The following is a 23,699-nucleotide window of genomic DNA, read 5'->3' on the forward strand; positions in this document are numbered from 1 at the left end:
CCCCCCCCGGGGCGCGAGTCCGCCGCCCGCCGCCCGGGGACCCGGCGAGGGGCGGGGGCAGCCCCGAAGCGGCCCCGGATTGCCCCCGCTCCCGCCTCACGCTTCACGGGAAGTTTGTCCCTTTGCACTCTGCCCAGCCGCTCCGGGAGCCCCGCCGCGACGAGGTGAGAGCTGTGGGAGAGGGGGGGTGAGGGAGGGGACGCCCGCGGAGGAATGTGCCGGGCTGGGGGGCGGGGAGCCGGGGTCCCGGTTTGCACCACCCGGCGGGGGCCGGCTGGCCGCGGGAGCCGGGATCATGTGCTATTTGTCCCGCGGAGGCGCAGAGAGGTGCCAGGCCCGGGGCGGCCGTCGGTTGGCTGGACCGGAGGACACTGTCCGCATGGCCGCCCAGAAAGGCCGGGACGGGGGCCTGTGTGAAAACTTCTGGGTGAGCAAGGTGCAGGTGGCCCTTGGCCCCCTTTCGGGTCGCTCGGCCTCACCCCAGCCGCGGCTACTCTCTGCACCCCACTGACCCATTACGCTGCACCAGCCGACCCCTCTACCTCTCTCCTGGCCCATTACCCCGCCATCCACCAGCAGTGCCACCTCATTCCCTGCCCCGTTAGCCACAACGGCGTTACAATTGCGTGTCTCCATCAGTGTCCTTTCCCTCCCCTGATCAGGGTCTGGGGGTCAGGGCTGTTCTTCCTGAGACAGCCTCTGTGGTTTCAGCTACTCCCTTCCTGTCCTCAGACAGACCAGCCCTCTCACCCCTCCCATGCCCTGGCCAGAAAGGCTGGTGAGGTGAGGCCCAGCAGGACAGGGGTTTGAGGCCCTTTGGGGCCACAGAAGGGGGCTCAACACCTCTGATCTCTCTTCACAACCCTCCCACCCTGTTGTCCGTGGGTGTGGGCTGCTCAGCCTCTCCTCCCAGGGTGTGGGCACCGGATCACCCACATTCCTGGCTCCAGACTGGCACTTTCCCCAGGGCAGTGGATGCCATAGCACTAGCCCCAGGCTGGACCTGGGACCTGCCTGCTTCCTTTCCCTTCTCTCCCTCTTCAGGGGGACCCTACTGCTATCCTCCCTTCCCATAAACATAGGTATTCTGGATCCTCCAACAGAGGACTCTGGTGGTTGGTTGGATGGTTACAGGATGACCCCACCCTCTCCTGCCCATTGTCCTGGATCCTAAGGAGGAAGTGCTGGGGGCTGGTCAAGGGATTTGGGGCTTATAGGCAGGCCCTGTGGATCCCAGTTCTGGGCTGTACCTCCAGCCATTGGATTTTGCCCATCAGCAGTCTCTCCCTCTGTGTGGAGGTTATGGACCCTAGGTGGGAGCTGGTTTCTACTTCTCCCTGGCTGACCCTGTGGGGGAATTTTAGGGCAGGTCTTATGTTTGGGATTTTCTTGCATCTTGTTTCTCTTCTGGGCTTCCAATTTGTGCTTTTCCCCTACCTGTTTAACATTTCTGTGTTTGCTGTCCTCTGTGTGTCCCCTTACGTTTCTTCGTAGCATGACCTCAGTCTTCTTGTCTCTCTCATTTTCTTGGTGTTTGGGACTTTCTGCCTCTCCTCTCCCCGCTTCCCACCACCCTCAGTGTCTCTGCCCATGTGTCCCTCTCTGAATTGCTCTCTGTCCAGCCTCTTTCTCTCTTCTCTCTCTGAACGTTCAGTGCACTTGTGAGTGACGAGGAATAAAAATATCACCGTCCCTGCCCTTGGATTCACATTGCATTCGATCACTCCAGAGGAACAGCCATCCTCACCTTTCCTAACATTACCCCCGACCCCTTGTCCTCCAACCCTGGAACCTCAGACACACCTCTGGAGCCACGGGTGCCTCCTAACCACTCTTCCCCCGCAACCAGGGTTTCCCTTACAGCCCCAGCTGGCGTGGCCAGGCCCCCAGTGTAGGATGGGGCTCCTCCTACGAGGGCCGGTGGCAGCCAGAACTGATACAGCCCCCCTGGTCTGGGGCCAGGACACCAGGTAACTCTGGGGTGACATCCCAGGTCCCTGCCTGCTGGGAAAAGGCTGGGGAGAGAGGCAGGAACACCTCTGGGAGTCCCTGAGGAGACTGCCATTGGGGAGGAAGGCCAAGGAAACAGAAACTGGGTCCTTGAGGGGCTGGGTCGCCGGGGAAGCGGGTGTGGAGAGACTGGTTCCTGGGAGAAGTTGGGAGGCAATGTATGGGTCCCCCAGACATTGCCTCCCAACAGCTCTGACCTCCTCTTCTATCTCTGTCCTCCAGCTGAGGAGGGTGGGAGTATCTGGAGCCATGGCTGGCGCCTCGGTGAAAGTGGCAGTGAGGGTTCGGCCCTTCAACGCCCGTGAGACCAGCCAGGATGCCAAGTGTGTGGTCAGCATGCAGGGCAGCACCACCTGTGAGTGAGTCCCAGGGGCCCGTCTGGGCACAGGCAGGGCAGCCCGGGCCCACTGTACGGGCCAGTCCTGGCGGGCTGGAGGGCTCTGCTGGGCAGGGAGCAGGTGTTAATTGTAAGGAAGGAGGCTGGGACAGGCTGGCCTTTCCGTGCTCCCAGTCCCTGGGAGGGGGAATGTTGGCCTGGAGCCCTCCATTGCCCAATCCAGGGAGGCAGCCGGGATGGGGGCGGGTCCTGGGAAGCCAAAATTAGCTTTGGTGGCTGGAGGGGGTGGGGAGTATTAAAGGGGAGAGATGAACTAGGATAGAGGTGGGGAGTGGGATTCCCGGCTTCTGAGGGCTTGTGGGGAGTGGGCAGCGGTCGGGAGTACCTGACCTTGGCCTTCGTTCCTTTGCTTTCTCAGCCATCATCAATCCCAGACAGGGCAAGGATGCCCCCAAAAGCTTCACTTTCGATTACTCCTACTGGTCACACACTTCGGTGAGGTTGTTAGGTTGGGGGAAGAGCTAAGCAAAGAGGGACGGGGGATTCAGGTCCTGGGGAGGGAGCATTGCTGGGAAATAGGACCTCCAGGGAATTGGTTGGGAGGACCAGGACCCTTGGGTGGGGGTGGGTAGGACCCTGAACTTGTGACTAGGACCAGGAAGGGGGAGGCAGAATCCCTGGGATAATTTAGGGCTGGCAGGAAACTAGATAGGATCCTCAGGGATGATTAGGACCGTGATCGGGGTGGGGGCACACAAGACCTTTGGGCACCTAGATACCAAGGACAAAGTCATCTAGGGTTCCTGCTGTCTTTCTTGCCCCCCTGTTACCTAGGCCGAGGACCCCCAGTTTGCATCTCAGCAACAGGTGTATCGGGATATTGGAGAAGAGATGCTGCTCCATGCCTTTGAAGGCTACAACGTGTGCATCTTTGCCTATGGGCAAACGGGGGCTGGGAAATCCTACACCATGATGGGGCGGCAGGAGCCAGGGCAGCAGGGCATCGTGCCCCAGGTACACTCGGGGCCTGGCAGGGCGGCCAGGGCTGAAGCATCTTCAGCTGCCCCTCGGGGAGTAGGCTGGGTTCTAAGCGTTGTGGAGCAGAGACCGGGCTCTCTGAGGTTGTTAGTAATAGGGAAGGTGATGGGGGATGAGGTTGGCTCCAACCTGGACGTCAGGGCCAAGAAAGCTCAGTGAGAACAGCCACACCTTTGGCGGCAGAGCGCCCAGGGTTTGAACCTTGTTTCTACCACTTGCTGCCGTCTTACCTTGTCTCGTAATTATTTGTGAGTGTAGTTCCCATGTAGGCTTGTGTACCGTAGTCAAGGTGTTTACTGTAGGAAAAGCCAGTTGTGGATAACTGAGAGTTGACCATAATCTCTCTGACTGCAGCATAGGGACCTTGCATACAGGCTCCGGGCTTGCATTTTGGCTCACTGAATACTAGCCTGTGATCCTGGGCAAGTGTGAACCTCTCAGAGGTTGCTTTCCCATCTGTAAAATGGGAACGATCCCATCCCTCCCTTGGGGCTGCGGTAAGGGTTAAACAGGGTCACTTGAGATCTGGCCTGGCCTGGGTGCTGGGCGCCACAGGTGTGCCATGAACAGCAGCATCTTTGTGCTTCTCTGTGTCCCCCTCCAGCTCTGTGAGGACCTGTTCTCTCGTGTTAGTAAGAACCAGAGCGCTCAGCTATCCTATTCTGTGGAGGTAAGCCCAGGTCTTGGGAGGGGGCTGGGAGGGGAGCCACAGTGTCCCCTGGGTAGGGAGGAGGTGAGCAGAGCGATTAAGACCAAGTGCAGTCTCTGGAGTCAGGCAGCCTGGGATCTGCTCTAGGCTTTACCAGTTAGTAACTGTGGCTTTGGGCAAACGACTTCTTTCTCGGCTCCAGAGCGTGTTTATCTGAAATGATAATGATCAGGGGTCCCCTTCTAGGGTTGTTGGAAGGCTCAGTGAGCTTGCACATGTAAAATGCTTAGCGACACATAGTAAACACTCAGTGTAGGTTACCTGTATTGTATCCAGTGGAGTCCAGGTTAAGTTTCCCATTGGGTGTGGTTGTTAGCTTTTTTACTCTTTTAAGAAATTTATTTATTAATTATTTATCTTTGGCTGCATTGGGTCTTTGTTGCTGCGCGCGGCTTTCTCTAGTTGCATCGAGCGGGAGCTATTCTTCGTTGCGGTGCACGGGCTTCTCGTTGCGGTGGCTTCTCTTGTTGAGGAGCTCGGGCTCTAGGCACGCGGGCTTCAGTAGTTGTGGCTCGTGGGCTCCAGAGCGCAGGCTCAGTAGTTGTGGCGCACGGGCTTAGTTGCTCTGCGGCATGTGGGATCTTCCTGGACCAGGGCTCGAACCCGTGTCCCCTGCATTGGCAGGTGGATTCTTAACCACTGCGCCATCAGGGAAGCCCACCTTTATTACTTTTTATTTGCTTCTCCCACTCAGGTGAGCTACATGGAGATCTACTGTGAGAGGGTACGAGACCTCTTGAACCCCAAGAGTCGGGGCTCTCTGAGGGTCCGAGAGCACCCCATCCTGGGCCCCTATGTGCAGGACCTGTCTAAATTGGCTGTGACCTCTTACGCAGACATTGCTGACCTCATGGACTGTGGAAATAAAGCACGGTGAGGCAGGCTGATGGGGCGGAGGGTAAGGCAGACGGGGTTAGGAAGATGAGGGGCCGGACCCACTGACCATTCCCTCCCCCCCAGGACTGTGGCCGCCACCAACATGAATGAGACCAGCAGCCGTTCCCACGCCGTCTTCACCATTGTCTTCACGCAGCGCTGCCACGATCAGCTCACTGGACTGGACTCAGAGAAAGTAGGCCCCCCCACCTCCACCCGCTGCAACCCCATCCCACCTGGTAACAGAGACAGAGATGTGATCAGCGGGCCTTGTGTCCTCCCTCCCTGTCCAGGCTTGGTTGAGTGCCTCCTCTGAGCTCCCACAGCCCACCATGCTTCCCCTATCAGATCAGTGGGATAGTCTCCTTTTGCATGTTTGTTCTTCTAGCTAGGCTCCTTGGGGCAGGTCTTGGAGCCCACTGTGTGCCTTGTCCCAGCACACAGTGGGCATGTGAATATCTGTGATTGAATAAATGAAGAAAAGGACAACTAACCAAACCCTCACTGTCATCTTATGTATCCCCCTTCCATCCCCCACTCCTGGCTTTCTCCATCCCTTGCCAACTGCCTAGTCCCCTTGCTGGGTGTTCCCTTGATATGCCTGCCCCGCACTGACCCAGTCACCTCCTGTCTCTTTCCTCTGACCCAGGTCAGTAAGATCAGTTTGGTGGACCTTGCTGGCAGTGAGCGGGCTGACTCCTCAGGGGCCCGGGGCATGCGCCTGAAGGTGAGGGGCTTGGGAGGGTCGGACAGGGCAGTGTTGGGGGCTGTGTGCAGTGGTCTCAAATCATAACCTGGGACTCTGGCTGTGGGGGGAGCGGGAGAAGGGGATCGGAGTGGGAGAAGAAGGCCTCATTCCCCACGTTCCTCTTGCCAGGAAGGCGCCAACATCAATAAGTCCCTGACCACTCTAGGGAAGGTGATCTCGGCCCTCGCGGATATGGTAAGACCTGGGCGTGGGAAGAGAAGGGGCTCTGGGAAAGCGGACAAAGAGGGTGGCCCACCGTAACCCCCTTCCTCCTTCTGTCCCTCAGCAATCAAAGAAGCGGAAGTCGGATTTTATCCCTTACAGGGACTCTGTGCTCACCTGGCTGCTCAAGGAGAATCTGGGTGAGGGGCTTCTCCTCTCTGTCTCTCTATGGCGACCCTGCCACCATTCCTGCCAACCCCCTTTTGATACCAGTCCCATTGACACCCCTGGAACCTCAAATCCTCCAGTGGTCCGTTGACTCTCCCCCTGATCCCCAGGGGCATCCTTTGAAAGTGTCCTGATGCTGGGATCAAGGCCACACGCTCCCTGCCGAGCCAAGGGCCTCACTGACTTGGCTCCCCGTGACTGCTCTCTGACCTCACACCTGCCTTTGACTTCATCCTCTGCCCACTGATCGCTGATTATCCCACAGATGTCTGATGTCTCCCTGACCTCACCCCCACTTTCTCTGACCACCAGATTTCGTGATTAGCTCCACAACTCTTAGCTTTACCCTACCTTGGACAGTGACCCTATTGGACCCCTGCCTGAGCAATGAGGCCCCCCTGACCCTGTGACCCAGTCTGACTTTTTTTAGGACCCTGCCCAGCTCAAGCTTTCCCCTCCTTTCATTCGTAGGTGGGAATTCACGCACAGCAATGATTGCGGCCCTGAGCCCCGCGGACATCAATTACGAGGAGACTCTTAGCACCCTCAGGTGGGGCTCTAGTAGGGGTGGGGTGGGACACGAAAAGTGCCAGGAGCTCAGCAGCTGGTAGCTCAGGACCCTCCCCATGAGATAGGGTTGACCCTCAGCTCTACTGCACTATGATGAAACCTGGGAGGGAGAGGGAATCGGGCAGCAGACCAAAGTCACCCGTGTCTAGGCCTCACCGGTCCCGCTCCTCCCTCCTCATCCAGGTACGCCGACCGCACCAAGCAGATTCGCTGCAATGCCATCATCAACGAGGACCCTAATGCCCGGCTGATCCGTGAGCTGCAGGAGGAGGTGGCCCGGCTGCGTGAACTGCTGATGGCCCAGGGGCTCTCCGCCTCTGCCCTGGGAGGTGGGACTCTGGGAGGGTCAGCTCAGGGAGGCTCCTTGGCCCAGCTCATCCCTCCTCATTTGCCTTTGCCCAGGCCTGGGACCAGGGAGGGACCACTGCCCAGAAAGCCCAGCAAGTGCCCCTTGACTTAGATGCAGATGTGGAGAGGGGACAGGTCACGCCTTTAGATGTTACAGAACTGAGAGGGACTGATCCTCCTGGGGAGAGGCAGGCAGGATTCAGAGGGACCTTGACAGGCTCCTGGAACTACTGAAACGACAGGAGCAGGAGTAAATGGCAAGTCATGCATTTATGGTTTGAACAGTGAGTCATTAAGAATAGGCTGCTGGGCACCTGCCTTGACAGAAGTTCTTGTGAAACATTGGGAATTAAATTGACCGTAAGCTTAATAATAGTCAACAGTGGACTAATTTCTGAAACGTAAGGCTCAGCCTCCTTACTGTGAAATGGTATCTGTATTGGATAGTCTATGATCCGTGTTGGCTGTGTCTGGTGTGGACTGTGCATTCAGTCTTGGGGTCCATCCCATTGAGGAGTTGGGGTGCTAAGGGGCACGGTGGGTAGAATAAGGGTTCTTGGGAAGAGAAGGTAGACACGATGTTCGCCTCTGTACATTTGAAGGGTAGTCTTGCAAAAGAAAAAAGCAGTGTAGTCTTTTTCATCCTAGAGGGCAGAACTAGAAACAGAGCTACATGTAACATGGGGCAGATTTCAGCTGAGAAAAGTTCTCAGCTAAGAACTTTCTGATGGTACAAGTCATCCTGCAATGGAAGGAACTGGCTACCTTGTTCAGTAATGAGCTTTCCATCCCTGGAGGGGAACAAGCAGAGACTTGGTGTCCATTTGTCAAGGCTGCAGTAGGAGGGCTCCCTACTTTGTGGAGGTGGACCATGGGTCTTCTGCAGTCCTTCCAAGCTGGTCCCCTGTGAGACCTCTGTTTCCGATCAGTTCCATCTTTCCTTGGCCTCCTTCTTTTACCTTCTTCTCCCTCCTAGGCCTGAAGGTGGATGAGGGGAGTCCCGGAGGTGCTCTGCCAGCTGTATCGTCTCCCTCTGCCCCAGCTTCGCCCTCGTCCCCCGCAGCACACAACGGGGAGCTGGAGCCATCGTTCTCCCCCAGTGCCGAGCCCCAGATTGGGCCTGAGGAGGCCATGGAGAGACTGCAGGTGGGAAGCTGGAGCTGGCAAGGGGTGGGGCTCTGGGGGCTGCTGGGAAGCACCCCCTGGGAGGTGCTTGTCCCAGTCTGTCCTGACCCCTGCCCGTCTTGTGCCCCCAGGAGACAGAGAAGATTATAGCTGAGCTGAATGAGACCTGGGAGGAGAAGCTACGTAAGACGGAGGCCTTGAGAATGGAGAGGTGTGAGGGTGGGGCCGACAGGTGGAGCCCTGGAAGGAGTGGGGTGGGGAGGGAAGGTCAGGCCCTGCAGGGGAGGGGTTCGTGGGTACCGATGACCAGACCAATATCTGCCCCTCCTTTGCCTACAGAGAAGCGTTGCTGGCTGAGATGGGGGTGGCTGTCCGGGAAGATGGGGGAACCGTGGGCGTCTTCTCTCCAAAGAAGGTGAGTGAGGAGGCCTCAGAGACTCTGGATGCTGAAAGGAGAGGGTTGGGGTGGCAGGGTCATGAGTTCTAACTCTGATCTCAGGTCTCTGAATTGTCCCTCCATCACCTCTGTCCCCACTCCCGCTCCTCCCCTCTCTGTTGTCCGGCCGTCCCTGTCTTCTGCCTCCATCTAGGGACCACAGGATGCCAGGGTCCCTGCCCTTAGGGGGATTTCAAGAGCTGCTTAGAATCTAGGTATTTATAAATAGACACCCACACACGTGCGTGTATGAGTTCATGCGTAGAATGTATCTCTGGATTCATAAGAAACTGGTTACGGTGGTTACCCCAGGGGGAAGGGAGAGGACCCTGGGAGATTGCAGGTTGGTTGGGATAGCGACTTGTCCACTGTGTACACTTCTGTATCGTTTGGATTTTGTAACCTGTGTATGTGTTAGCTATTCAAAAACAAGCAAACAAATGCAAAAAAACTTAAAAAGTACGTTTCGAAAGGATAACTTGGGAAGACAAGACTGTAAAAGGAATAGAAGAGTAAGCACTAACCTGTAGGATGTTGCTTGTAAACGCAGTGAGAGGTTTAAAGATGGAAGCATCAGTGCGGCCTGGAGGTGTATGGAAACTGGTTTCCTGGAGAAGGTGGTTCGGAAAGTGGAGCCTGAAAGATGGATGGGGGGCGTGGTAGAGAGGAGCAGAGAGAACATCGGGCCGAGCCAATGTGGGGTATTGTCGGCCGAGTGGGGCGCACCAGCACCTGTCACGTGCCCGCTGTGTAGTAAGTGCTCAGTAAGGCTTTGTGGAGAGGAAGGAAGGAAAGAAGCAGGGCAGGAGTGATCAGGCTCAGTTGGAGGCAGGAATGGTATTCAAAACCTTTAGCAACCAGCACAGCACAGGGACCAACCAGTCAGAGTGGACGCTGGCTTCCGACGGCCAGCACAGCTGTAGCGGTGCACACTGGTGAAGCGGTGGTGCAGAGGCCAGTTTGGGCAAAGCAGGAACTTCCAGTCCCAGCCCTGGAATGGAGCCAGCCACGCCTGTCAGGGCTGTGGTATGAAGCATCATAGGATCAGGCTCTAAGTGAGATACACCTCTTCCAGGCAGTGGGTTACTGGAAGGAGACCCCTCCGATTTTCATACGGATATGGCGTCTGGGTGACTGAGCAAGCAGGGACCATTGAACAGGGATCCAGACAGAGGAGAGGGCTTTGCCTGGCCTGAGGCACGGCCGGGGCGAGAGAGCTGTCGGTGGGTGATTGAGGGTGGCAGGCAGGGCTGAGGGGTCAGGTCCGGGGCTGGGCACCCAGGGCTTTGGGATCCCCCAGAGGCGCACATCTGGGAGGAGGGACTGCAGGGGGCTCTCAGCATGGCTTGCCAGCCACCTGGGGGTGCCAGGTGCCTGTGGAGCTTCTGCCGCAGCTGCAGGGCTATAGGGAAAGGCAGAGAGGGATGGACAGGCTGATGGGTGGGTTTTTCTTTCCTGGAGAGGCTCACACTGTGCAAGGTGCCACCTGCTTGAGCTTGGGACCAACAGGAGGGGCTTCTGTTCTGTTTTGTTCTTAGTTGTTCTTGTAAAGGTGGCACGCCCCACCGGGAATGTTTACTTCGTACAGTGAGGTGCAAAGGAAATCTCCTTCCTTCCCACCCTCGGGTTCCCCTCCCAGAGGCGAGTCCTGTTGCTGGCTCCTGATGTGTTCTTCTAGAGGTAGTCTCTGCACGTACAGGCGTGTGTTATAATCATCCACGTACGCATGCACACATCGGCCCTCTTTGCTGTGGTGCTAGTTCCATACTTGACATGTTACTTTTTCACATATCAGTGTATCGCAGTTCTGTCCGTTTTTTTTTTTTTTTTTCCCCCACAGTGTCAGAATATTCTATTGTATAGACATAGGATAATTTTTTTTTTAACCAGCTTCCTACTGATGGACATTTAGGTCGTTTCCCATTCTTCGATACTATAAACAACGTTACAGAAGACAGTCTTACTAATGGTCTGCTGTCTGTAGAACGTATTCCTAGAAGTGGAGATTTGGGGTCCACCAGTAGCCAGGTAAAACTTTGATCTCTTTTGCCAGCGTGCCTCCAGAGATTTTAACCATGCCCACTTATACTCCCAAGAGCATCATACAAGACAGCGCGTGTTCCCTCATCCTCTTCAACTTCTTGATCTTTGCCCATCTGATTGGTAAAAAAAAGCATCTTAGGGGAGGTAACTTCGGCATTTTCTCCAGGTGGCGAGACATTGTCGTAAGTTTAAAAGTCATGTGGATTTCAGAGAGAAAGCTGTTAGGCTCACAGGAGAAACGGGTTTGGTGGGGGTGACTCCAACCTAGGAAACGTCGAGTGGAGAATTGGGTCCTTGCGGCAGAAGCTCCAGTTTGTCCTGGAGAGAGCCAAGGGCCTTAGGGAAAGCCCCTTCTTTCCTGAGACCTCGCCACCAGGCCTAAGGACTTCCTAAGTCAGTAATTTTCAAACCTGGCTCGGAGCTTCCTTCACAGGGAATGGCAGGGGGGCGCGCAGGACTGGACTCTGGGTCCCCTGCCCCCACCTCGGCCTGAGCAGCTCTCTACTTATCTGCTTGACGTGTTAGGCTTCTAGGTAAGGTTTCCTGTGAACAAAGGGTTCCAGGGCTGAATAAAGATTGAAAAGCACTGCCCTAAATCATGTCCCCTCTCCCGAGGGATAGATCGCTTTCTGCTTCCAGGACCCATCCGTGTTTGCCATTCCCAAGCAGGCCTGACACTGCAGTGTCGGGAGGGGCGTGGTCATCCCTCAGGAGAAGAGGAAGTGTTGCAGAGTCATCGTTGGAGGGGCCGACGCACAGATACACAACGCATCCACTGTGGACGTAGCCTTGGGCTTCCTGTTCAGGGGGCTCCCAGAGAAAGATGGGGCCTTGACTGCCGTCTTCCCCTACACCCTGTGCTCCCCTGCCTCCGTGCCTTTGTTCAGACTCCTCTTTCACCTGAAACACTCTTCCTTGTTCATGTCCACGTCCTCCTCATCATCACAGACCAGCTCCCATACTGCCTTTTGCGTGAAGCTCCCCTGACCCCCATGAGCTCCCATTGGTCTTCATTTTATTCATTTTTGTGTATGAGCCCCTCCCAGGATACAGTGGGATGAATGAATGAATGAATGAATGAGCTAAGTGAGGGCGTGAAAAGTTCAGGAAGTCTATTATGAGGCATGTGTTTCTTACCTGCAATGGTGTTTCCACGACAAGTCTTATCTCCCCAAGTTGGCTCTGATTTCCTGACCAACGGGGCAGCAGCCTCTGGGTGTGACTCATCTCTGTCCTGCCTGGCACCTCAGTGGGGTCTTGCACATAGAAAGGCCACGGTATATCCTTGCGGAACAGAGGCAGGGGATCTTGTGTTCGGGTGGAAGGCCTGGGAAGGCTTTGTGGAAGAAGTGGCATTTGAGACAGACCTTGAGGGACCGGAAGTGAATGATTTTGACAGGTGGGGGTGGGGCCAGGAGGGAGGCTGTTGTTGCAGGCGAGGGGATGGGCAGGGATGAGCCCGGCTTTTTAGAGTGAGTGCTCAGAGCCCACTGGGTGCGAGCACAGAAGGGGAGAGGGGGCCCAGCAAAGGGGCTTGGATAAGTGGGCTGGGGCCCTGCCGTGGAGGATGCCCAGGAGTACTGGCATAAAAAGCAGACTCAGGTCAGGCAGGCATGCGGTGCGTGGGCCGGAGAGGTCTGAGCAGTCCCCTCTCGAAGTGGCAAGATATATTTTGAGGGAAGAAGTGATGAGCCCTGGGGCCAGAGGGAATACAGGGAAAGCAGAGAGGGCAGGTGGCTTCTAAGGTTTCGGGTCAGGGAGACTGGTGTGTCCAGGTGCCTCTGAAGAAATGGGGCCTGGGGAGGGGCCGGAAGGGTGGGGGCATCTTGTGTGCGGGGAGGGGTGGGTCAGGCTGCCCCAAAGGCATTGGGGTGAGTGGGAGCAGGGGGTGGGAGAGCTCGCTCTCCGAGTGAGGGGGAGGGGCACAGCGGGGAGCCTGCGGGATGTCTGCCAAGCGCCTTCCCTCCTTGGCTGCACCCCTGGCGGCTCTTCCCTGACTGCCGCCCCTTCCCCCTCAGACTCCACACCTGGTGAACCTGAATGAAGATCCCCTGATGTCTGAATGTCTGCTCTACCACATCAAAGATGGTGTCACCAGGTAGCGTTTGCTTGGGCCCATGGGACAGCCTCTCCTTTTAGGGTGTGGTTGCAGAGGGAGGGCCACGCTGGCGACTCCCTTCTCTAATGATCTCCTGGGGACACCCCACATCTCAGGACAGCTCCTCTGCAGCCCTGTTAGCGACAGGCTTCCTGAGAACTTGCTGAGCCTGCCTCCACCCACCGCTTTGGTGTGGGTGACACCCCTCCTGGGACCAAACCAACCCAGCACTGGCGGGGATAGGTCCTGATCTACTGGGGCAGAGAGTGGGTGGGAGCTTGGACCGCTGCGTTCTTGGCCCCCAGCACCACTGCCTGGGCATCGCTTAGTGGGACCCTCCCTTGGGGTGGGAGAGAGAAGGGAAACATAACCCTGGCCCCATGCTGTTGAGGGCAGTGCCCATATGACAGGTAACTTCACTGGCTAATGCTAATGAATCCCTGGGGCTTAGCACCTCCAAGGTCACCTCCGGGAGTTAAAGGGGTGAGGGTGCTCCTTCCTCTCCTGACACAGGCTGTTCAGCTCTCCTTGGTGATCATCATGGGAAGGATGCAGGAACCAAGGCTGAGGGCACCTACCCCACTCCAGGTTCCCTTTCCCCTTTGCTGTATAACAGTGAGGATGTGGGCTTTGGAGCCAGGCAGATCTGGGCTCACATCCCAGCTTCACCACTGCCGGGCTGCATGACCTTGGGCAAGTTACTTACCTCTCTGAGCCTCAGCTTCCTCATCTGTGAAATGGGAATAATTATACTTGGCTTACTGAGTTGGTTGAACTTGTGTTCAGAAGGGGCTTGGTGTATGTATGACTGGCACATGCTCAGAAATTGTTGGCCATTGCTTCCCCAGGGTCGGCCAGGTCGATGTGGACATCAAGCTGACTGGGCAGTTCATTCGGGAGCAACACTGTCTGTTCCGGAGCATCCCTCAGCCAGACGGAGAAGGTAATGGCTAAGGGGGCGAGACTGGAGTGACCAGACAGAGAGAGACAGGTCCCTCACTGAATACCGAGCCCTGGCTCGGGCCCTGGGAGTGCAGCCGCCACGTGACAGGATGTGTCCTCGCCCTGAGAGGGGGCTTCGAACTCCTGGTCAGCAGTGGGGGCCCTGCTATCTGCACCTGCCCTCAGGTCGCAGACTCTTGTTATGAGCTGGGAGTGGTGAGGGTCCCCAAGGCAGAAACAGAAGACTGTGGCTTCAGAGGGTGAGGTTTTGGGAAGAGGAGATCCTGCCCTCCTCCTTGATTTTTTAGCCTCAAATAGCACCCTAGTCATTTTTTATGAAACCCTGTAGGTTTTTCAGTGGGATATCTGAATTTATCTCTGAAAACCTGATTATCTATGTAGCTATGACTACAAAAGTTTCAGGCAGTTAGTCATCCCATGTCTCCCTGTGGTTCCAAAACTTTCAGAGGTTTTTAGCTGTTTTTGGCCACAGCAGCAAAAGCTTTTAGGAATCACAAGCCCTCAGGGTGTAGGTAGTAGTCTGTCTGACAGGTAACAAAACAATGTTCGTGGTTAAGTACCACTTAGGACATATTCTGAGGTCACCGTTTTGTTCTGGTTGGGTCTTTTTTTAATGTTTATTTATTTGGTTGCGTCAGGTCTTAGTTGTGGCAGGTGGGCTCCTTAATTGCGGCACGTGGGCTCCTTAGTTGCAGCAGGTGGGCTCTTTAGTTGTGGCTCACGGGTGCCTTAGTTGCGGCTTGCTGGTTTCTTAGTTGCGGCACATGGGCTCCTTAGTTGCGGCAGGCAGGCTTCTTAGTTGTGGCTCACCGGTTTCTTAGTTGTGGCACATGGGCTCCTTAGTTGCGGCAGGCGGGCTCCTTAGTTGTGGCTCAAGGGTTCCTTTAGTTGTGGCTCGCCGGCTTCTTAGTTGTGGCACGTGGGCTCCTTAGTTGCAGCAGGCGGCTCCTTAGTTGTGGCTCATGGGCTCCTTAGTTGCGGCTCGCCGGGCATGCAAACTCTTAGTTGCGGCACGTGGGATCTAGTTCCTGGACCAGGGATCGAACCCGGGTCCCCTGCATTGGGAGCGTGGAGTCTTAACCACTGCGCCACCAGGGAAGTCCAGGTCATTTTTTTTTTTTAATGGACTGATTTGGGTTCAGTTGTGCCCAAGTGAAGTTAAGCTCTGGGAAGTGAGTAGGGCAGGGAGGTTGGCCGTGTCACACCTGAGCTCTCCCTCACCTGGAGCCCGTGCTATGTGCCTCAGGTCTGATGCTTCTGGGGGACAGGAGACAGGGCACCCGTGGTCAGCATGTGTCTTAAAATAAGAAAAGATGCTCTCGTGTGGCCTGCAGCTCAGGTTGAAGACCTGCCCGGTGGACGTCAGTTCCATTTTCTGGTCAGTGGATTAATGCAGTTGTTCTGGTCTCGTTAAAGTCCCTAGCGGCAGCAAACGCTTCCGGCCCTGTGGGCTGCGAGCTATTGAATCCGTTCAGCCCAGTGAGTTATTACCGAGTTCCTGTTCTGCGGTTCCCCCAAGCCATGTACTGGGGTGATACCAAAACCACACAAGGCCTGTGGAGGCAGCCCACCCTCGGGAGCTCAGGGTGTGTTTGGGGAGGTGACAGGCCCGAATAGGTTACATCACAGTGGAAGCAGCAGATGGTTCTGTGCCCCAAATGATGGGGGCTGTATAAAGGGTTAGTCCATTTGGGCCTTTAAGATTTAATACTTGACCAAAGACGCCTAAGAGCAGACAGCATGGATAGAGGTGTGAACACAGAAAAATAGTTATTACTTACCATCTACTTTGTGCCTTTGCATTTTCGCACGTAGCTCACAGGTGAGGGAGCTGAGGTTCCCAGGGGTTAGGGAATTTGCCCGAGACTGCACAGCTAGAGGATGGCAGAACTGGATTGGGACGCAGCATGGCAGACTCTAGGGCCTGTGCTGTGAGTCCTGGGCTGCCTCGGTTCAGATCGCTGTGGGTTTGTGTGGGTTCTCACCTGGCCCCATTTCCCTCCATAACAACTATCCCCGCCCAACCCTGCCTTTAGATTACTTGCTCAATTAATTGTTTATCATCTTTCTTACCAAGTGGAAGTTAGTTCGGTAAGACCAGGCATTTTGGTTTTTATCTCTCCTGTATTTCCAGGACCTAAAATAGTGCCTGGCATATCATAGGGGTGCAATATATTTGTGGAATGGATGGATGAATTTGGGGCGTGGTGGGAAATAAGGGCGGGGATAGACTGGTACCCTTCTAGCCACCTCGTCCTCTTCTCTGCCACCTTCTTGCATTGCTGGTCACCGACGTGGTGATGCTTTAGCTGTGTCTGACATCTTCTCCATCGTTTCTGCCCCTTCATCCAAGTTTCCCTTTGAGCATCAGCTCAGGAGTTACCACTTTCCCATAATCATTCCCAGTCCTCTGCCCCTAAGCCGAGTTACTCTTTGCTATTTTTGTACTCCTACAGCGTCCGTAGGCTCGTCTCTGCCTTACGTTACCATTCATTCTGGTTTCTCTGTTCCTTGTAAGGTAAATAAGAACTCTCTTTCCCACATCACTTTATTTGAGCCTTTCAGCCACTCTGTAAAGAAAGACTTTGTTATCCCGTTTTATAGCTCACAGAAATTGGGTGACTTGCTTAATGTCCCTCAGCTAAGGAGTCATAGAGTCTGGGTCTTTGGAATACGGGGGCCCCTCTGTGACAACGGGGCACTGGTCCTCAAGGACAGGGAAGTGCCTCAGGCATCCTCATGTCCCAGCAAGCAGCAGGCTTGGTGATTTGTACGAGGAGCACCTTGAGAGATGTTTGGGTTGGGTTGGCTTTATCTCCTCCCGTGAAAATAGTGATCTTGACTGACAATAGTTGACTGTGGCTTAAGAAGGTTAGTTAGGTCGCAGTGTGCAAGATGCATCAGACAGAAGTGGGGCTAGGAGCCTGCTGGAGGAATCCAGACCTGGCCAGTAGCAGTGTTGTTTGGGAAGGAAGGAGTGGTCATCTGGAAGGCAGAAATGACAGGGCCTGCCGACCAGCTGGACCTGCGAGGCCACGCCCTCTGAGGATTCCGGGCTTGCTAAGCCGCTGCTGGGGAGGATGGCAGAGGGTGAGAAGGGAGCCCCCTCAGAGGCTCCTGGGAATTGTAGCTGGGGCTCTAACCCTCCTTCTGCTCTTCCTTTCCCGTGCTGCCTGCCACCAGAGGGGCCATGGCACCCCTGACAGGTACTGGGTGGTGGGACTGGGGGTGTATGTGTGTTTTGGGGGGAATGCAGGGTGGGAATCTGTGACCATACCCCTCCCCCTCCCAGGGTCTGATCGCTCCCTCTCCTCTCTCCCTGCCTCAGTGGTGGTCACCCTGGAGCCTTGTGAAGGAGCCGAGACCTACGTCAACGGGAAACTTGTGACTGAGCCTGTGGTGCTGAAGTCAGGTAGAGGAGGGGGCAGTGAGGGTCCTGGGCCCTGGCTGTGCAAGGAGGAGCTTCTTGGGTGACTCCTGGGCAGGACCCGGAAACAAATAGGAAACAGCGTGGGAATGTGAAGACGGAACTGGGAAGGGAAGAGAGAGGGAGTCAGGTTTTGGTTTGTCTCGCTGCCTCAGGGCAACAGGAAGAGGATGCCAAGCTCCTGATTTCCTTTGGCTGTCGGGGACAGGGCGGTTCCTGGGGCCAGCTAGGGGAGCCTCAGCTCCAGCCGCTCTTGGATTTGGGGTGATGGAAGAGATTGTGTTGGGGCTCCTGGGATTTGTGGGCAAGGCCCTGTGCACCTCGGGCATGCGGAGGGGTGTGCTGCCGTGGGCGGGTGAGTCCACTTCTCCATCCTCCTATCTCCAGGGAATAGGATTGTGATGGGCAAGAACCACGTTTTCCGCTTCAATCACCCGGAGCAGGCGCGGCTAGAGCGGGAGCGAGGGGTCCCCCCGCCCCCAGGACCGCCCTTCGAGCCCGTCGACTGGAACTTTGCCCAGAAGGAACTGCTGGAGCAGCAAGGCATTGATATCAAGCTGGAGATGGAGAAGAGGTGCGTGGGGAGGGTGCTTGCGCCCCAGGGCCCTGCTGACCGTCCCTCCCAGGTGCCCAGCCCCCAGCGCCCTCCTGTTGTCAGACGCCCTATTGAGGTGGCTCCAGAACCTCAGAGCTCTTCCTCCCCTCCTCACCCAATCCCAGGCTGCAGGATCTGGAGAACCAGTACCGAAAAGAAAAGGAGGAGGCTGATCTTCTGCTGGAGCAGCAGCGGCTGGTGAGGGGCTGGCCAGGGGCGCGGTGGGGCAGGCAGAGGCGGGAGGTGGGCTGGTGGGCACTGGAGCAGCCGGCCTGGCAGAGCTTCAACCTCACTCTGAGTTTGGTCACCCTGCCTGAGCCAGAGTGGGGAGTGGGCCCGGGGCTAGCGGGTAGAGGTGGCATCTAGGAGGAGACAGGAGAGAAATGTGACCCAGGGAGGAACCCATGCAGGGAACTAGGGTTCCTCCCAGGTGACTGGGGCTTCCTGGACTCTAGCTGAACCTGTGCCACCTTTATGATTTTTACCAAATCCAAGTACCGCCCGTGTTGTTATTTACTTAAGATTGTTCTTTGGGGACGTCCCTGGTGGTCCAGTGGTTAAGACTCCATGCTCCCAATGCAGGGGGCCTGGGTTCGATCCCTGATCAGGGAACTAGATCCCGCATGCCGCAACTAAGACCCGGCGCAGCCAACCAAATAAATCAATAAATAAATATTAAAAAAAAAAAAAGATTGTTCTTTGAATGGACTTACTTTTAAATCTTTAACCGCATCCTGAGCGATATATACACACGAAACCCATACTTGGTACGGCTACAGCTAATACTCGCTTTCTCTGTGCCACACGCTCTGAGCACATTAATCCTCAAAGCGTATCTGTGAGGAGGTGCCGTCATTACCTCCACTGTGCAGACGCGCAGAGGTTAAGCCGTGCACCCAGCACCGAGCCGCTCTGACCACGGTGTTTCCATGTTGGTGGGACACATGGCTCTGGGGTGCCCTTAGCCCTATCCCCGTCTGTCTTCCCTCTCTGTGGCCCCAGTACGCGGACTCTGACAGCGGGGACGACTCCGACAAGCGCTCCTGCGAAGAGAGCTGGCGGCTCATCTCGTCCTTGCGTGAGCAGCTGCCGCCCACCACGGTCCAGACTATCGTCAAGCGCTGCGGCCTGCCCAGCAGCGGCAAGCGCAGGGCCCCCCGCAGGGTGTACCAGATCCCACAGCGACGGCGGCTGCAGGGCAAAGACCCCCGCTGGGCCACCATGGCCGACCTGAAGATGCAGGCAGTGAAGGAGATCTGCTACGAGGTGGCCCTGGCCGACTTCCGCCACGGGCGGGCCGAGATCGAGGCCCTGGCTGCCCTCAAGATGCGGGAGCTGTGCCGCACCTACGGCAAGCCTGAGGGGCCCGGGGACGCCTGGAGGGCCGTGGCCCGGGATGTCTGGGACACGGTGGGCGAGGAGGAAGGCAGCGGAGGTGGAGGTGGCGGCAGTGAGGAGGGAGCCCGCGGCGCAGAGGTGGAGGACCTCCGGGCTCACATCGACAAGCTCACGGGGATCCTGCAGGAGGTGAAGCTGCAGAACAGCAGCAAGGACCGCGAGCTGCAGGCCCTGAGGGACCGCATGCTTCGCATGGAGAGGGTCATCCCCCTGACCCAGGTAGGACGGGCCCGGCCCGGCTTGTCCCCGCCTGCATCTCTCTCCTGTAGCAACCTGAACCTCCCACCTCAGAGTCCAGCCTCCTTCCTCCTCTTCCTTTAAAAAATCTTACCGAAGTTTAACACAGCATAGTTTGTGAATCACCTGCCTCACAATCACCAGGGCACTCACTGAAAATGCAGATTCCTGGGTTCTGCCCCAGACCTACTGAATCAGCGTCTTTGGGGACACATCTGCATTTATAATAAGTACCCCGGGTGGTTCTGAAATACAATGAAGTTTGAGAACCACTGATATAAAGGGTACAGTCCTTAAGTTACCACTTAATGAGTGTTCCCATAGGTGACCACTCGTAGAACCACCCCTCTCCTGGGTGACCCTTCCTTTACTCTGGTAGCCGCTGTGCTGAGCACTTCTCCGGTGTCACCGTGTAAACCTTCACAGTGGCCCTGCGAGTGGGAGTGTTATCACCTACCCGTTTTCCATGTATTCACTCAACAAGTAAATAGTTGAGTGTTTACTGTGTGCCAGGCATCGTGCTAGCTACTGGGGTTACTCACAACAGACAGAATTTCTGCCGCGCTCCCGCTTGCCTTCTAAAGGGGGATGACAGGCAGCCAGTTATAGCAGCAGTCATGGTGTTGAAGGCTTACGGCTCCAAATGCAGCTCTTACCCCTCTCCTCACTCTCCCCTCTCCAGACCCTTGGGCTTCCTTGCTGTTCCTTGAACTTGCTGGGTGCATTCCTGCTTCAAGGCCTTTGCACCTGCTGTTCCTTCTGCCCAGAACGCCCTTCCCTCTCAGAGCCATAGAGCTCGTCCCGCAGTTCCTTTGGGTGTTCCCTAAAATGGTAACTTCTCCGTGAATCTCTTCCTGTCCTTTCACTGCATCTACCCCCACCCTGGCCTCCTGTCCTTTTCCTTGCTCTGGTGTTTTCCACGTGAATATATATTTTTATATGTGTATAAAATATATACACATATATGCATTTATATAAAATATATATAAAATATATTACATGGTACTTACATATAATGTAAATAATATATATTAAATAACTTAAATACATATATTTATATTTAACATTTTACGGAAGTACAGCTTATGTACCATACTATATATTTTCCTTATTTATTTATCAACTGTGTCCGTCCACTAAAATGATGGCAGGTATTTTTCTTTCCTCTTTGTTGACTGCTGTATCCCCAGGGCACATCATTTATTCAGCAGTATTTGCTGAGTGCCCACTAGGTGAGGCATGGTAGAATTTCTCAGGTAATCTTACAACAGCCCTATGTGATAGGTACTGTCATTGTTGATGTCATCTTACATGTGAGGACACTGAGGCACAGAGGCTACAAGCCGGAGATCCAGACCCACAGCTAGGAGGTGGCACACCTGGACTGCGTCGGCCACCCGACTCTGGGTCCGGGCTCCTAAACCAGTGTCCCTCCAGCTTCCTCATCTCCATGCCTCTCTCTCTCAGGACCCCGGACGTCCAGCTGCTCCAGGGCCTTCCAGCTTGTCCTCCCGAATCTGCACGTCCTCAGGACTCCACTCTCCTCACGTGCCCCCTTTTCTCTCACCCCCTCTCCCTCCCAGGATCACGAGGATGAGAATGAAGAAGCCAGTGAGGCCACGTGGGCTCAGCCCCAAGGGTCTGAGGCAGCGGAGCAGGAAGCCCCCAGTGACCGAGCACCTCCCGCGCGGCCCTCCTCGCCGCCCTTGTCGAGCTGGGAGCGGGTGTCGAGGCTGATGGAGGAGGACCCCGCCTTCCGTCGGGGGCGCCTTCGCTGGCTCAAGCAGGAGCAGCTGCGGCTGCAGGGACTGCAGGGCTCCGGGGGCCGGGGCGGGGGGCTGCGCAGACCCCCCGCCCGCTTCGTGCCCCCTCACGACTGCAAGCTGCGCTTCCCCTTCAAGAGCAACCCCCAGCACCGCGAGTCCTGGCCGGGGGCGGGGGCCGGGGAGTCCCCAGCGCCACCCCAGCCCCCTGAGGAGCTCACCCCCTCTCTGGCCACCCCTGCCCGCAGGCCCCCGAGTCCCCGCAGGTCCCACCGTCCCCGCAGGAATTCCCTGGACGGAGGGGGCCGGTCCCGGGGAGGGGGTTCTGCACAGCCCGAACCCCAGCACTTCCAGCCCAAAAAGCACAACTGTTATCCCCAGCAGCCCCAACCGTACCCAGCCCAGAGGCCCCCAGGGCCCCGCTACCCCCCATACACCACGCCCCCGCGGATGAGGCGGCAACACTCAGCCCCTGACCTCCAGGGGAGTGGGGCGGCCGTGTGAGCCCGGCATCTTGGGCAGAGAGGTCCTGGCGGAGCCCCTCGCTGGGAGGAGATGCTGCTTCCCCAGAAGCCCTGGGGCAGGAGGCCCTAGAGACCAGAGAGAAGGTCCGAGTAGGTGATAGAAGATGTAGGGGTAACTGGGCCGGAGGCTGAGGGAGGAAGGAAGAGGGCACGGAGCTGCCAGGAGCGAACCAAAGTGAAGGAGAGTGACGGGAAGCTGCCTCGGGGCTGCCCCTTGTGGGGGGGGTCCCACAAACGCTGCTAGGGTGGGTGGGGGGCTGGGGTGCCGCGTAGTCGGTGTTTGACTTTCTTTTCAAGTGGGGGCAAAGGGGAGAGAACCTAGAGGGGGGTAAGGTCTCCCCGTCCTGGCCCTGTCTGTCTGTCCGTCTGTGGTGGGTTTCTGTTTCCAGGGAGGTGTGGTGGGATCATAAGTCATTCCTCTCCCCTTTCAGGCCTCCTGCTATATTTGGGGGACCTGTCTGGCGTCTGGTTTGCCTGGGGTCCCTGAGGATGTGGGACCTTTCAATAAAGGACGGAAAACAGAGGGAGCTTGTGGCTGGTGGTCATTTGGTTTTGGTTTTCAATGGAGGTTTAGATTATATAAAAGTAAAGTGCGCAGATCTCAAGTGCGGCTCAGTGAATTTTTGCGTAGGTCACCACTCAGGTTAAGGTAGAAGAATGTTTCCATCATGGTTTCTGGAATGTTCAGCATCACGTCTCCTCTTGAGTGTGTAACCCATTCCTTATATCCCTTTCATTTTTGCTTACCCAGTGTCTCCATCTCTGCCCCGAAAACTGCTGTCATTGTCCTGGAGGGAGGTGAGGGAGGGATGAGAGGGGAGGAAGAGGGAGTATCAGCCTGGCAACGCCCAAGTGGCTGTTCCTAACAGGAAATAGAGGCATTTGCGGGACAGGGCGGTGGGGGGGTGGTTTCTGCGTCTTTGAATCACTTAGCTATTTGAAAGGTCTCCCAAGCAGCCACAACTTCCCCAGGTTCTGTTCTGTCTTGGGCGTGTTTTACAATGAACGTGTTAATCAAGCTTACTGCACCCACCTGATTATTTCATTCCGTTCGTGTTTCCTGCCTTTTATCAGGGCGCATTCAGTATTCCAAATAGTATTTTGTCTTAAGATTGCTTTCAAGGAGGATGCTGCCTGCTTGTTTTAACGTTCTAGCTTGGAGGAGCCTGTCCATGGCGGTACATGTTTTGCAGGTTAAATTGCAACGCTGCTCTGCCTGCACCAGGCCAAACCCCAGAATCCCCACGTTTTCAACCTTAGGAACACACTTCCACCCATGTGAAAATCTGAGCTGCTTGCCCACAGCTTCCTGATGTCAGTCTTGAGGTGCAAGCAGCCAAAACCATAGACATTATCCCAGTTGCAGCCAAACCGCAGCCCTGGGCAAGGCTACAATTGTTTACTCTTGGTTTCTGCACCCTTATGCTGGCTACCTTTATTTTGGCAACTTTGAATGCCAGGTCTTCAGGGATCCGTTGACAGTGACCCAAGATTTGGAATGTAATGGATGGTTTGTCGACTGTGTTTATTTGAGCAGTTTATAATCTGGTCAAAGAGACTAAATGTGAGCAAGAAAATGATAGACTACAAAGTTCTCTGCACGTCAGAGCAAGCTGAGTGGCACAGACAGTTTGTAGGATTTGAGATGGGAGAGATAGCCCACTAATTTAAAATACAGTGGGATTATTTTCCCCTCAAGACTACCTTGTATAAATATTTTCTACCATTTTTATCCATTTCTCTCTTCCAGCTCAATCTTTTTTTTTTTTTTTTTGGCTGCGTTGGGTCTTCGTTGCTGCGCGCGGGCTTTCTCTAGTTGTGGCGAGCGGGGACTACTCTTTGTTGCGGTGCAGGGGCTTCTCATTGCGGTGGCTTCTCTTATTGCAGAGCACGGGCTCTAGGTGTGCGGGCTTCAGTAATTGTGGCATGCAGGCTCAGTAGTTGTGGCTTGCGAGCTCTAGAGCGCAAGCTCAGTAGTTGTGGCTCATGGATTAGTTGCTCCGCAGCATGTGGGATCTTCCCGGACCAGGACTCGAACCCATGTCCCCTGCATTGGCAGGCGGA

The 23,699-nt window shown here is 55.7% G+C and overlaps 1 protein-coding gene across 3 annotated transcripts; it reads left to right on the plus strand.

Annotated features, from left to right (window-relative positions):
- Nucleotides 1–22,158, plus strand: KIF1C (kinesin family member 1C). 3 transcript variants are annotated; one of them, XM_029211143.1, is made up of 24 exons: nucleotides 7–164; nucleotides 324–427; nucleotides 1,864–1,970; nucleotides 2,233–2,365; nucleotides 2,766–2,842; nucleotides 3,182–3,361; nucleotides 3,990–4,055; nucleotides 4,789–4,967; nucleotides 5,055–5,166; nucleotides 5,620–5,697; nucleotides 5,848–5,913; nucleotides 6,005–6,080; nucleotides 6,580–6,658; nucleotides 6,862–7,007; nucleotides 8,003–8,172; nucleotides 8,283–8,362; nucleotides 8,491–8,566; nucleotides 12,649–12,728; nucleotides 13,577–13,671; nucleotides 17,020–17,103; nucleotides 17,506–17,692; nucleotides 17,839–17,911; nucleotides 18,716–19,330; nucleotides 20,932–22,158. In XM_029211143.1, exons 4-24 carry the CDS (start codon nucleotides 2,260–2,262, stop codon nucleotides 21,613–21,615), a joined length of 3,309 nt encoding a protein of 1,102 aa, XP_029066976.1. In that variant the 5' UTR covers nucleotides 7–164; nucleotides 324–427; nucleotides 1,864–1,970; nucleotides 2,233–2,259; the 3' UTR covers nucleotides 21,616–22,158. The 3 variants fall into 3 exon arrangements, with proteins under 3 accessions (XP_029066974.1, XP_029066976.1, XP_029066975.1); XM_029211141.1 differs by lacking the exon at nucleotides 324–427 and having other exon boundaries at nucleotides 1–164; nucleotides 1,850–1,970; XM_029211142.1 differs by lacking the exon at nucleotides 324–427.
- The last annotated feature ends 1,541 nt before the right edge of the window (nucleotides 22,159–23,699 follow it).

This window comes from Monodon monoceros, unplaced genomic scaffold, assembly GCF_005190385.1.
Source record: "Monodon monoceros isolate NGI ecotype Baffin Bay Population unplaced genomic scaffold, NGI_Narwhal_1 Super_Scaffold_9, whole genome shotgun sequence".
In the NCBI taxonomy this organism is placed as follows: domain Eukaryota; kingdom Metazoa; phylum Chordata; class Mammalia; order Artiodactyla; family Monodontidae; genus Monodon; species Monodon monoceros.

Excerpts from the sequence above, each read along its gene's own strand:
- KIF1C (XM_029211141.1), top strand. The coding sequence starts at position 2,260 with ATGGCTGGCGCCTCGGTGAAAGTGGCAGTGAGGGTTCGGCCCTTCAAC. Across the intron at positions 2,843-3,181 it reads CCTACTGGTCACACACTTCG|GCCGAGGACCCCCAGTTTGC; the intron begins GTGAGGTTGTTA and ends CCTGTTACCTAG. Across the intron at positions 6,081-6,579 it reads GCTGCTCAAGGAGAATCTGG|GTGGGAATTCACGCACAGCA; the intron begins GTGAGGGGCTTC and ends TTTCATTCGTAG.